This window comes from Aulonocara sp. 'chitande type north' Nkhata Bay, linkage group LG19, assembly GCF_057382095.1.
Source record: "Aulonocara sp. 'chitande type north' Nkhata Bay isolate Kocher_YH1m ecotype deep benthic linkage group LG19, A_spYH_male_GT1.1, whole genome shotgun sequence".
NCBI lineage: Eukaryota > Metazoa > Chordata > Actinopteri > Cichliformes > Cichlidae > Aulonocara > Aulonocara sp. 'chitande type north' Nkhata Bay.
Window position 1 is genome coordinate 12413077 of NC_141362.1, and position 15040 is coordinate 12428116.

Here is a 15040-nt window from a genome sequence, read left to right on the forward strand (position 1 = left end):
TGTCAATGCAAAAGATTCCAGGGATGAATCCAAATCTGGGCCTGGTTACTGGGATAGTGCAACACATGGTGCAAATTTTATGATAAATAAATCCAATAAAAAAAACCCCAATGAATACGTGCTGAATGCTTCCATCTGTTCAGTGCGGTGACTACAGGTAGAGCACTGATAGGAGGCAGGAGCTTATCGTGCATTGATGGAAAAACTGTCAAAAACTGTGTCAAAGGGAAGAGATTAACATATTTTGCATATCACTCACAATTAAACTGATAAATAGACAGGTAGGACATGAGATTAGATACTTCAGCGTCCTTCCTGTAGATTGTGTATATTAATAGCTCAGTTCATGTGACTCTATTCCAATGCAAAGAAGCTAAGGAACGATAATAAGATCCAAGCTAAGCGCACGTACACTTGCTTTATTAAGAATGCACGAGAACTCAAATGTGGCTTTTGTGCGCTAAGAAAAAAAAAAAAAAGTAAAAGTAGCTCCAAATCTATTCTACCCACAATTTTCCATTCCACCTCATGCAGTAGAAGATTTAACATTTAAATAGCTTTGAGCAAAAATAACCATGCCACAAATGATTAATGTAAAGTGTTTTAAGAGCGCACAGAAATGCTGACACTGATCAAAACGCGGGGACCACAAGCTTGGACTTTTATGGCACAGGAAGTGATAAAACTCCAAATCGATCCCATCTGCTGGAGAACCTGTTTCTCTTTCAGCTGGAGCGCGGAAGGTTTCATCACTCTTTACTCGCCTGCAGGTCTCAGCCAGACACATTTTAGCTGGAAGCTGTTCTGGGATCTGTGGTGATGGACAGCAGATCAGCGTGACTCAAAGTGAGCAAGAGGAGCCAAACATGGGATTTTGATACTGAACCGGGAGAGATTCAGCATGGAATTAGGAGTGAAGATGATTGCAGGAGTAAGCACGAAACCAACTTTTCATTTCCTTTGAGACTGATGAACAAACAGCTTAAGTACATATGTATTTGGTGCACATATAGCGAGAAAGGAGGAGGAGCTTCTTATTTTATCTGTCAAACACATCTAACTGCCACTGCTAGCTACATGTTGCCCATTAGGATCAGCTTCTGTTATCTCCCACATCTACAAACTGCCACACAGCTGTGACACCTGTGACCTGCTCTTCTCCAGTGTCCTCAGGCTGCTTCATGTGTCGCGATGCGTCCACACCCTGCTGAGATGTGTGGGAAACGATGAGCTCTTCTGCATCGCTAGTTCCTTTAGCTGCCAGACCAGAAACTACCAGTTGAGTTTTTAGTGAATGAGAGCGAGGGGGGAGGGTCAGGGACCAACAGAGCCTTCCTGAGGTACAGCCTATAAAATCCTCACATAGATTCAACCAGAAACAGATCTACTGACCAGAGCGCATAGCAGGTCGACAGCCTCCAGCACCAGCTCCTGGTGGCCAATCCTGGCAACGCCGAGCTCTTCCAGGTCCTGATGTGTGATCTTCAGCAGCTGCTCGCCACTGATCTTCTCCCGCTCAAAGTTGCTAACGTACTGCTGCAAGCTGTCATCCAAACCTACAACACACACAAGAAGGAAAAGGGAAAAAAAAAAAACAGCAAATGAGGATAATCTTACCAAAGTATGTTGATGTCATTCACAAACCTTTTTGTCGCCATGCAAAACAAAACCACAAAAATCAGGTGATGTCAGGTTTTTTAGCACGTTCCAAGTGTGCGTGTGCACTGTCCAGATAAGGAGCAGGTGGGATGGCTATCTTTGCTAGATAAACAAACCATAAACAGAGTAACGGTTGAGAGCGCTCAGTCTGTTAGACTGGTTAAACAATGGGTGGCTGTATTTGTGTGTATGCATGTTAGGTCTATGTGGGTGTGGGTGTTTGCAATAAGTGCGTCCGCATCATGGGTGTCCCCTTGCTTCTATTCCAAACTCCACTAACAAATGACTTGGACTGTGACACCAACTGCTACAGTCACTGAACTTACAAGGATGCAGCTCACACAGCCTCCTCTCACACTGCATATGATTTCAAAGCTGTGCATTATAATAAACAAATGCACAAAACATGCCCTCCCTATGCATGCAATGCACCCCTCAGGGGACCAGAAAGTAAAGTTCAAACAACAGAGGAGAAAATGAGCCTTTGTGTATTTTGTGAGTGTGTGTAGCTGTGGGTGTGGAAGTAAACGCCATCGCCTCTCGCCATCAAAGAGCGTACACAGAGGCGGCAGCTGCAGCTACATGGCCCTGCGCCCCGATTCCCTCTGAAAGACCCGTCAGCTGCAAGACTCTCCCACTCTTTCAGACCTCAGCACATGCACGAAGCACAACTGACATTACTTAGCGTGGTGCATGATTAGGTGATATATTTTAAGTGGGGCATCCAAGTTCAAAAGCGACTTGACAATTTTAGCCTGGCCACGTGCGACATCTGCAGATGGGTCCTTATCAAACGTAGAGGTATGAGTGAAGTCCTGTGGGTTTATTCTGTGGTTGCTTTTGTCTTTAAATGGCACCTCATATGTTTATGTCCCTGTGGGGCTCAGTTCGTGCACCTGTTGCCGAGAGTTTGCATAAAGCAAAGACAAAGGTGTGCATGTGACAGTCACTCCTGACCAAACAATACTGAATTGCATGCAAATACTTGTAGCATGCATTCTGCATTAAAACGCATTAAAGCATGAATACAAGCACAACAGTTTAAAAAAGCCATAAAACATATTTTCAGAGTTATGGACTCAGACTGAAATTAAACCATTTTGGTGTTGTGGGCAGGGCTCAGTTTAAAAAGTTCCAGCCACCAATCAGACGACTGTCGTCAGGTGACTCAGCGAGCTCTGCAGCCACAGAGTTCCCATGAGGTAAATACTGTCAGGAGACCTCAGGACATTTTTATAATCACTTCTCATGATGTTTTTTTTAAAGTTATGTCAAACTCTTTAACACCTGTTGCATGTTTCATGGTAGCATTCGACTTTAGAGCGAATCTTTCTGTTCACATGCCTATAAAAGAGCACCTTTCAGACACATTAAAACCTCATTATGGTATCAAAGTTCCCTCTGACAGCAATTTTAATCCTTCAGAAAATATAATCCATGTGTGAGAGCTCAAGTCGTCTCCACTGAATCACAGAGAAAATCCATCACGACTCGTTAACCATTAGCCTCCATACAAGTCAGGTCCAGTTAGGCTCATTACATTTTTCTCATTCCTCGGCATGCTAATCTTAGGCAAGACTTTCAGAGAATTTTTAGGCTTAACCCTCGACTGGCCGGTGTTCTGCGAGGGAATCCACTTCGCATTGTAGGAAAGGGGCTGAGCACTGGCCTGAGCCCACACTGACATGAACACAAGCCAAGCACAAACACAGGGCCAGTCACTTAATGCGATTAGATGAAAACAAAGTCGTGGGTCTGGACGGGGCAAAGTCTCCCTTTCCTGCTGTGTTAAAAAGGCATTTCCTGTGGAATGGTGCCACCGTCCTTCCACCAACAAGGGAAAGTTGTGGTTTAGGCTACAAAAAGAGTTGAAGGGGCTCCAATTGCAGGATCTTAACTGTTTGAAAAACACAGAGTAGATATCAGAAAACACTCTGGAATTAATTGATTGACTAACTGATGAGGGGCTATCCTCTCCTTTAGCTTGTTTTCACTTTCATTCTTTGGCAAGAATTTTCCTAGAAGTTAGAGCTGTAGGCATCAGGAAAATCACTCCGTGATGTTCTGGCTTAGGTTTAAAATGTTTTTATTTGTGCTAAATACAGAAAGGGGACATTTCCCCCCTCTGACACTTAAAAAAATAAAAACAGTGAGGCTTATAAAACATTTATTGTGCCTCAATCAATGGCTGTTAGGGCGTGTGTATGTGTGTGCGAGACTATCAATTTTCATTAAAGGGCAGAGAAACCAGTAAAAGAGATAGAGTGTCACGTTATTGTGAATTGAGTAAAGGGGGAAGCAGAGGGGAGGAGTGTGTGAATGCTTTTGAAAAGCCTGCACAGGATGAAATGCTGTGGAGGTTTATGGACTCTGAGAACCGCTTGGCAAATGTCCTCAAACCAGAGCGAGTGCATGTAAACCGGGAAGCAAAGCACCAAAACACCAGACAATCACTTACCTCCTTCTATTTACATCATCAAAAAGTCTAAATTACTGTGTGCATTTTGACAGCTGGTTCGTGCTTCATCATTCTTTAGCTCAAAGTTGTCCAGTGTGAGATGTGACAATCTGCTGTTTTCCACTTCATATCAGTGTAAATGCATTTTGCAGGCTAACTTAGCATTCTGAATACTTTAGCTTAAGCTGTGAAATAATAAATCTCACTTTTCTAAAAGTAAACTGAGTTTGCTTGTCAAAGTTCTCACATTTCAAAATCTGAACCAAAATCTCGCAGCACTAAGAACTCCTTCATCCTGAGTCTGCAAATAAGTGCTTCATTCCCAGCCCACAGAGGCTCGATCATCCAGGTAAGGAAATCCCAAAAAGTTGATTCTGTTCATCCGGGAACAATCAGAGAGAAGGTGTGAGAGTACCAGTGTCACAAAGAGTTTAAAAAGGAAGAATGGAGAAGACAGACTGTAATCACTGACAGTGCAGAAGATGACTGACAAATGCCAGGGTTAGAGGTTAGAGGTTAGGGGATCTGGCTGTGCCTAATGTGGCACCTGCTGTTCAATGTGGGGTCTCACCACCACACACTGTTTCGGTAAACAGTGATTATGTGCCAAACAGGTTAGCAGCAAAGGTTTAGCAGTACAATGGATAAACCTTCAGGACAGCAGGACAAGAGCTGGACAATCTGGACAACATAAATGGAACTAGACCCGCCTAGTGGCCTTTAAGCTCTGCAGCCTACTTAAAGCCTGTGTAAGCACACAGTTCTGGCAATATAAACAGAGCACATCCTTTTGCAAAAGGTTAGTTTATTCTTATCCTAATCTCAACAATTGGCTGTTTTTTTGTCTAAAGCACAAAAGAGCCCAGGACTCTGTATTTGTGATGAACAACATTAAACAACAGCAAACAGGATTGAACAGGATTTCTGAAACAAGTTCACATCTTTGTCCCAAGGAAAAAAAAAACAGATCAGTTCAGATCCATAATGCTCTTCAGTGCAGCTTTTGGTTGCCAACTTTTCGTTCTCAGGGGTTTGATTACATTAGTAAAAGAGCACGCAGTCTTTCTCCCCCAACAGAAAGAAACAAACAATCTCCCTCCCCCATCTTTCAACCCCTCCCTGTGCTCCCAGTGGGAGCACTTGCCACCATGTAACACTAACACACACACACACACACACCAGTATCCCCACAGGGGTGGCCACTGGGAAAGCTACTGGGTGTAGAATAGCTAAGCCACTGTAACTCCGCTGTCTTTATTTGTCAGCCGGGCCTCTGAACCTGTGGGGAACGGTCAGGAATTTGATTCATTGTTCTCTGCAGAGCAGCTCCATTGTGGGAACTTGCAGCGCTTTGGCACAATGGTCTCTGGCAGGACCAGGCCGTGCAGTAATTAAAAAGAAAGAAAAAGCTCCTCTCGACTACACAGCTAAGCTATCCTGTAATGCATGACTTCACAGGACAACAACAAAGCCTGTACACACACTGGGAGCTGGGGATAGAAGTTACACAATGATCTCCGTCTCTATTGCGCCTGTTGTCTCTTCTTCTGCAGACAGTACAAAATGTTAATATTAATATAAATAATAATATTAATCTGAATATATATTAGATGCACGTTTTCCTTCAGTGCTAAAACCTAACAGGCTAATTCATTCCTGGGATTTCCTATCTTCTGATAGCATCGATTATACAAGCCGGTATAATCCATGCTTTAATCTTATCATCACTTCCTCCAGCTAACAGAGTGTTTCACTTTATGTACCCTAATCTTAAAGACAGACAACTACAAACTGGCAGCTACATGTCCCAAGTGTGCTTCGTAAGGGAGAAAAGCAGCTGAGGCTGGCCCCTCCACAGAAGACAAAAGCAGCCCTGTCTCTTACCGGGTGATGGACGATGACTGATGAGAGCTGAAGGGTCAGAGTTCAGGGGGCTGTCGTGGCTGAAGCGCATTCAGCGAGCACGAGTGCCAGCCCCCTTAGGTTCAGTTAATCCTCACCTCTAGCACAGCAGACCGAGTCACGTGACTGCTACCTTTTTAGATTTCTAAGGTTGAATGAGCTGGAAGGGAAGGAGGATGTTGGACAGCTCAGTTAATATCGACTAAGGTCTGGAGGTGATGGAGGTCTGGGCGGAGGAGAAGAGGAGGTTTGGAGAGGTATTTTTGGTCGGGCTGTTATGTGATGACTTCTGGTCACAATGACATCAGAAGACAGAAGAGAACAAGAAACAGGGCAAAGAGATAAGCACACTGCTGCGGGCGCATGAGTACGAGAGTCTTTGTAAACCTGCAGCAACAAAAACACTTGTTGCCCAATTTAGAGGCGTGGGATAAGACTCTGAAACTGACTGGGTCACCGAGTTTAAACCTAAAAATTCCTTCCTTGTATACGGTTACTCAACGCCACACGTGGAACCTCTAACAGCTGCATACAGTAGGCCTATATGCAGGTAATATTAGGGATTCTTGGGCAGTTTGAGTGAGCTACACCTGCACCTGCGCTGAACATCATTTTTGGGTTTAGATTAGATTAGACATCTTAGATCTGAAGCTTTGAGAAGTGACGGGGACTATCCAGTTAATCCTGATTATTCCGATTAAGCTCAGGCAATTGGATGAATAGACTGGCTATCTGTGAATGGCCAGGTTCATTATCTGTTGGTGATTTACTCTGCAATATTTAAGTGATTAAGAAAGGACAGTAAGCAGTCACTGATTGGTGGATTTTTCCCATCAGTCATTATTATGAACATGTAGGACAGGCAGCAACATGGAAGTCTCCATTCTTGTGTTCAACAACTTTCTGAGTCAATAAGCTATCCTGTATTATTGCAGTGTGTTTCAGCTGTATTACACTCTTTTAATTTTCAGTGCATGCAAGACATCTTTAATCGTGCTCGTGTCAGAAAAGTTAGCTAATCAAATGTTTGCTAGATGCACTTTTGCAGTTGTTTGTAAGTCACGAGACTTTCTAGGAAGATCAAATTTGTGTTCAGGAACCATTTTATGTGACCTTTTTATTGATTAATGAACAAAACGCTGGTTCTAGAGCTCATTTCTTATCCTGCAGAAGTAACGGGCTGCACACCAAACTGCTCACGTCACAGGTTTAGAATGAGGACACCGGACTGCATCAGCCCAGATACCTTAAATTCATCATGCAACACATGAGACAGAATGTAGTAGATGATAAATCAGGAAAGAGTTTTCTATCATTCTAATAAGGCTCAGGTCTGTGTGCGTGGAAAAGACGTCGTGTGGCTGTGCCACAGACTCATGCGTTTCATTTTTTTGTCGTTGCAATAATCTCATAAATATTTTCTTGCTTTGTAAGAAACGATCTGACTGTAACTCCACCGTACATGGAAAACGTGTTCATATCTGTCTGCCTGTCCTCATGCTGGGATCCGTTTTGGCCCAGTCTGCTGTTTGTTTGCTGGGTTTGCAACAAAAACCATTTGGAGCAACAAAATCTGCGTCTTGTTCCTGTGAGTAATCAGCTACATGCGTTTCTGTCCTGGGTGATTTCTTTTGGAGCTATGCTAATGAACAAGGGTGCAAAATCAATCAATAAATAAATATGGGTGCATGGCAGAAGGTTCATCAGGCTTATAAAAGCAGATAAACTGCTTGTCTCTTGAGAAAAAGATACGAGGTAATAGTTTACGCAGGTAAGCGAAGGAGTTGGAGCAATAACCTCTCAGGCCAACATAAATACCCATCGCTCTCCAGTCGGCCGCCTGGCCACGCTGCAGCTCGTTACCGCAGGATAAACACGTTCTAAAGAAAGCAACAAAGACCTCAGAAATATCTCAAGCCGCCCCCACCTCTCTCCTGTTCCTGCCTCTCCGCCCACCACAATATTTCGTCTTCCTGGCCCCACCAAGGCTCATATTGTTGTGCTTAACCTGTTGACAAACATCAAAACATAGTCACAAAGCTTTAAAGTCACAACACAATTGCCGATTTTATCATTTAAGAGCGGAGTGTTGTAGTTTTGATCGCAGCAGGTGATCAATCAGACAGAAACGAGGACGCTCACTCCGTGAAGCGCTGTTTTCGTGTCAACGCGACTTCAAAAACACTCACTTTGTTACAACCTAAGCATCACTGTCCCAAGAAAAAATCTATAATTAAAGACTGTTGTGTTCTGCAAAGAGACAGTGATGGAGAGAAAGAGGCAAACGTGAGGGAACAAATGTCAGAGACAGAAGCTGTAAATGAACACTTTTAAAACACTGCATCCAGAGCAGGCCTGAAACACGGCTTCAAAGCCAAATGCACTAAGACACAGGCAAAAAACAGGGAACTCGGTTTAGTGTTTTCCCATTACATGTACGGTGTATGACCAGGGTGGCCCTCCATGCTGATTACAGACCAATTTACCAGCGCCATAATAGCTGCCTATGGAAACCACAATAAAGATGAGCCATGTTTGGGGGAGGAAATGAGTCCCACTGATTTAGTTTGCCATGGGAATACTGTGCTAGACGTCCTCCTGACGCTGCATGTGGGCATATTTTCTAGCAGAGACAAATTTAACTTTGCATCCATTGTGCTGTTCTGTTGCATGACAATGCTTTCTGAAACAGACAGACAGACAGAAAGAGGCCTTTAATTAAACTAAAGATATCTTCATATTGCTCCAGTGGCTCATGTGGTTGAATGTAGTCCAATCCTAATTTTGGATCGACGAAAGCATCTTTGGATAAGAACCTGCTAATTGACATAAATCTATCACAGGGCAAAGCAGTAAAAAGATCGACTTTGCTGCAAAGCCAAGCTGAGCGTTTACTCGATCTAAGCCGACAGGAGGTTCATCTCTGGCCCCGACAAGCTGGAGGTCCACAACCCTCCACAGCACAGCGTTTTACTGCGGCAGTGCAAAGTGCTGCTGGTGGTCAGCCCCCTCAGCCACAACCAGACTGGCCGAGGCTGTAAATAAAGTTAAGGTTACTATAGTGACAGGGGAAGTGGGAAGAGGTCGGCGACAGTGGAGGGTGGGAGATTTGGGAGGGTTTTGAGGGAGGGAGAAACCTGGCTCATGGCCAGGTCAGTGGAAGAGGACACGAAAAGACCGAGAGCATCATTTGTCTGTCTGACGTTACAGGCAGGCACACGTTTTAAATAGAAACAGAAACATAAGCATGACTAGAAGCGATCGGCTTTCCCATAAATCAATTAAAAATAAAGGATTAATCGTGACTAATATTCTCTTTATGACAGAAAGGAGAACTTCAACAAATTATGCAACGCAAGACATCACTAGGCAGCCTACAGGCAGTGGGCAGCTGATCCTGTTCTTCCTGCTGCAAGGGGTGAGGGAGAGGGAGGGTGAGTCATCTTCAATGAAAAGATAGCACTGAATGACAGTGTGTCACCCACAGGCCAGGACAGGGCACCCGTGACGCACGAACACACAGCATGTGATCTGTGCTGTCCTGGCTTTGCTGTCCCTACATTCTGTTTTCTTGCTGTATGAAATAAATGATAGCTTACACACACTCACACACACTCACACGCTACTTAACCGGTGAGCTTTGTTTCGAGTCTTGCCAGCACCTGCCGTGCATCTTCCTCACAGAAAGAGTTGTTCCTACAAATAATAAATGTGCTGTTGACTGGAAACAGCTGGAATAGGTTGTCATATACAAACAGAGAGGAAGGTCACGTGACAGAGTTTTCCCAGGTAGGCTGCACCACTGGAAACAAAAGGGAGGATCAACAGAATCTCCCCTGATTGTTTCTTCGGGTCCACAAATCTCTCAAAGAGGAGCCGCCACTCCCTGTCCAAACAGTCGAACCAACATTTGCTCTAAAATCTTTTGTACAACGCTCCGAGTTTGTGTCTCAGACAAAAAACAATGGTTAGTTCAGTATGTGGACTGGACACAAGAGGATGAGTTAGAAGTATGATGACTGTTGGGTGACAAAAATAGTTGTTTTTCCCCCCCATTCTGGGATAGGGAAGCCCGGGGAAAATGTGCAGCGTCAAGTGAAACTAAAGTCCTCGTCAGCTGGTGCAACATGTATGACTTCACTAGCATGTGTTTGTGGAATGTTTTGAAGACTCCTGAGGAGACTTTCAGCCACGATAAAACGAAAACAGAGGTTTGTCACCTGATTATGAGCTTTTCTTAATAGAACAATAGAAATCTGACCTGAAAATTACGAATAAACAAACACAAAGACTTTGTGTTTTTCGAGGAACCTTTTGTTCATCAACCCATTCAGAGCCCATGAAGCCACGCAGATAGTGGGGCTCATTAATGCTTTAAAAACACAGACTGGCCCATTAATGCTGCCTCATCTATCGCCGCTCTCTTGCGTAACCAGTGAATGAGAGCTGACAAATTAAAAAAAAACCATCACAGGCGAGTGAAAACACAAACACGAGCACGGAGACCTAAAAAAATGTGCGTGGTGATACTAGCACCTCTGTTGTGCATATATAAACAACAGTGGATCAGAAAAAAGATAGTAAGCAAATTAAAGCTTAGTCACAAGAATGTATTTCCCACAGGAATGACAATTTTATCCTGTGGGAACAGCTAGACAGGAATTCAGCCTCCACGGAGGACTAGTCTGAACATGCACAGATCTGGCGCTCGCCCAAGTGCCCGGCTAAACCCCAAAGTAGGCGACAGTTCATAAAACTACAGATCACTTTATAATCATAATGACATTACACTCCATTAGAGTGTAAGCAGGTGGCAGGATGAAAGAGCTTTGTGTGTATTTGGTCAGCGAGGGGGACCGACCTGACAGGCTGTGGCATTTTTAAATCCGTTAAAAGCAACTGGTGGCCCCAAATGCAACAAAGGACATGTGTGACCTGTTTGGACTGCTCATTCACAGAGCCGCTGGTTTGGTTTAGCAGGAGGGAGAGGAAAAAAAAAAAAAAAAAAAAAAAAAAAAAAAAAATCACAGCACTTACATTCCTCTCATGTTCGGAGTTTATTTGAGCATAAATGCATTAGCGGTGCTTTGATAACAATATCAACCCAGGCACACACTTCCTTTTCCCTCCTGCACCAGCGCACACAGGTCCGGTAGCATTTACAGACATCACCGGGAACAATCGTGACACATACCAGCGAGTGCACGGGAGCATTTCACATCCCTGCACGAGAGGTCGGTCAACATGTGACGCCTAAATACACACTGGCCTGCTGCGTCACCTCAGGTTGTTGCTTTCAGTCCCGTGACTTAAGCATGGCACTTCACAGGCCAATGCTCTTAGGGCAGACTGAGGCCAAACGGCTTGCAGGTCCGACTAAGCTGAGCTCATCAGGGAGATTTGCAATGCACATTTTAGATTTGAATGAAAAGCAAACTGGTGTAGCTTCGGGTTAGCTTGGACGTGGGATCAAACTCGGGCTCCTCTCTGCTGACATTGTGAGAATTAGTTATAATGTGCTCTACATGCAAATGCAAACTGATATCAGTGTGCTGATAACAATCATTTGACCTATAAAGCGCCATACGCAAGAAAGTATACCGTGTAAACACAATGTGCCGGCTGCTGGTGAAGCTGCGGAGGAAAGTCATTTTTAAGGTTTTATTTATGCAGCTGCCTTTTATTCAGACCAAATCAGAGTGTGAAAAACCCCGACGCTGACTGTGTCCCCCCATGTTGGAGCTCCTGATGCTGTCAGGCTGGGATTCATGTGACAAAAAGGCCACAGAGGCCATGACAGCAACAAAACCACAGCAGTGCCTTTGAGTAACCTCTCCCCAGGGGGAATCCTCTTACAGCACTTCCCCTAAACTCTTTTCTAAAGAAACATTGTTATGCGCGCATCACTAGAACTCAACAGGTTAAACTTAAAGATGCAGAAAGTGTTAAAAAACAAAGGCTGGACTTTACGGGAATTAAACAGTTTCACTTGAATACATCATCCCATCCTGTTACTTCCTTTTCTGAGTGAGGTCGTTAGACGGAGCAGACAGATTTCTGCAGCTTACAGAATATGTTTGGATTAATCTGACACTTGTTCTCCTGATGCATATACACACAGTTGCTCCAGCGTAAGGCTTGCTAAAAATGGATTAATGATGCTTGTGGTGGCTATCCAAACATAGACTCTACTTTCCTGATAGAGCCGGCACTAAAACAGGGGTAAAGGATGCCTTAATAAGGGTGAGGTGTCTGGACAATGTCTGTTCTTGCTCCCATATAGGAACTCTGTTTCAGTCAGATAAGGATCATGAGCCATCATTGCCCTCACCTTCCTATCCTCTCCAGAGATAAGGTTGCTGAAGGCACCCGTCAGTGAAGCTACTCAACAATCCTTTTATTTTTCCCAGGTTCGAATTTGGTGAAAGACAAAAGCACATTGAGCACGTTTGTCACCTTTCTGACAAGATAACCGACATCTCAGCCCTTTGGTGGGAGACAGAACAGTGCTTGCACATGCTTGTCATTAAGGACGTGTTGATCTGATATTTGGATAAGATATCCAAGTATTAAGTTGGTGGTGTTTCACTGCAGCTACACCCACTGTGGTCGAAGTGAACGGACGCACCTGAAAAGCTCCCACAGCGACGATGCTTTCACTGTCTTGGTCTCGCTTGGTTTGTGTTCGCTTCGCCACTTCTTTGGAAGCTCTTGCTGGACTTGATTTCACTTCAGCTGTCTCCTGTCTGCTCCAATCCACACTCGATAAGTGTGTGTGAGGAGCAGGTAAAGGATGCGCACTCAGACTGAGAGGATGTAAAGGACAAACCAGCGTGAACGCAATTAACAGCAACCTAATGACGCTCACGCTGAGCTGAAATGAGACTACCGGTAATGAAATTTAGGTGAATGAAGCTAAGGAAGCTGAGCTGAGGCATAAAAGAATTGGTCTCGGTCTGTTCCACACAGTGAGGATTTACATCTTACTAATGTAACCTGGTTATCAGATTTTTGGGTTCTGGATCGGATTGGAAGTGGAAAAAAATTGGATCAACACACACTTGCTGCTACTCTTCTACCTACTATTGAGTAGATGAGCAAAGCTTGGTAAAATAAGTCCATCACTGAAGTTTACATGTCCAACCTGCTTTACAGACACAGAGCTTTGAAATTTGATAAGCCAGGATACATTTATGGAAAACACTGCAGGACATTTCGGCTGTATTGCAAAAGCAAAAAAGCAAAAAGCCACACAGTAAGACTGTATTTACAGATACACTGATTCCTCCCAGCAGCTGCAAGGTGGAAAAGAAAAATCTGAATTACATCCTATTCAGGTGTTTGTATATATTGAATGCCACCCTCACCATTAAAACACTGCTGTTGTGTATTCAAGACTATATTTGGAAAATGACTAGCAGCATGTCTAAGCCTTAATTTCAAAATCATCACAATGAGCTAAAAATGCATTTACTGAAAACATGGTGTGTTCTCAGGAAAGTGCGGTCAGTTCCCCGGAGGACGTAATCCCACACATGACATATGGCATACCAGTCACAGAGCACTGCAGGTCCAGCTGGGAGATCTTGTGGTGAAGCAAATGTGCTTCAGGACATTTCCAGTCCCCACACATAGAAAACAACAACAACAATGTTTGAATTGAAAGGGATCAAGAGTGACAATAAACATCCACCAGCGACCACTTGATCCGCTGCAACAATGGAGGTGTTTAACAACAGCTTCAATACACAAGAGCAGCCCCTGTCCAGCTCGGGGAAACAGCCCGAGGCAAACGGGAGTAAAGGTCTGCACAGAGTGCTTCCTGAGACTTTCATTTGGCTTCTGTCACACGCACAGCAACTCTGCAAACAGCCGTGTTCGGTGTTGGTGCGAATGGTCAACAAGCGGCCGTGACCCCGCTCCGGCTGTGCGCTTTCCTTCAGTTTGACGCCGTTTGGCTTTGGTATGAAAAGATTACACAAGGTTTCCTTCAGTCAAACAACACGAGTGGTTACGTGCTGTGTTATGGCTGTGGACGGTGCAGCGGTCACTGAGGACCGAAAGAGGCCTTTTCTTCTCTGTGAAAACTGGTGGTGGCTTTTGGCCCTCCTTTAAAAAGGCTCTTTGCTTTTCTTTAACAAAGAAAATGTTGGCGCATGAGCACAGCCAACCCAGGGAGAGGTTTAAATGACCAAAGGAAGAAGTGCAATATCACAACGCTTCATTTTTTTGCAGCTCTGACTGCTTAAATGCAGATCCACCTGCTTGCAAAGTTATTGTTGTCTACACCGACGACAGCACCTCTGTGCAAATGTGATTCAGCAAAGCCAGAGCAGTGACCCTGGAAGCCTCTCAAGTATAAAAACAAAACTTCATCAACCGTTTTTCATGCACCAGCTTCAGCAGGGAGCACTTCCCTGAGCGCGTCAGTGCATTTCACTCAGTTCTTCCCTTCTGATGTGTTTGCAGGAGTCTGCAAATCCAGTAGCTGGGACCTACAGAGACAACTGCTGAGTCAGATTTTCAGGTCACTGACAGTAGTGGGGCCCATACACAACTAATCCTCCATCCACAAATGCCCGGTCAGGCTCTTTTCACAGCACACATGGAAACTAACCCCTGACAATCCCCTTTAACCCCCAACTATCGATGCGCACTAGCAGGCACGCCTCATTCAGCAGTTAATACACCACCGCCTACTAACTGTTACACTTCCATAAAAATACAGAAGTTAGCTTAAACTTACAAATCAGTATATGAAAAAAGTTTCCAAATGTCCTTCAGAACAAAGACAGACGCTTTGATCCCATCACGAAGAGCCTGCGCTTCTTTTTCCTGACTGATGACCACAAACTTCAGTTTCTGAGTTTGGCATCTCTGCAACTACTCCATCCACTACGTAGCTTCTTGCGCCGCACGCCATGCATACCTATGCTGTGACTAAAGTCTGGTTCAGAGAATATTTATGCCACTAGCATACCTCTCATTCCTCTCAGAAAATTAGAAATAGAATTTATTTTT

General features: G+C 44.2%; 1 protein-coding gene across 1 annotated transcript in view; it reads right to left on the reverse strand.

The window, feature by feature from the left end:
• The window catches only part of LOC147306621 (connector enhancer of kinase suppressor of ras 3-like), a 43243-nt gene that overhangs the window by 27125 nt on the left and 1078 nt on the right, over window positions 1-15040 (reverse strand). Inside the window, exon 2 of the mRNA XM_086275589.1 lies at window positions 1393-1556. Within this exon, the coding sequence (XP_086131715.1) occupies window positions 1393-1556 (164 nt within the window). The remainder of the gene's footprint in view (window positions 1-1392; window positions 1557-15040) is intronic.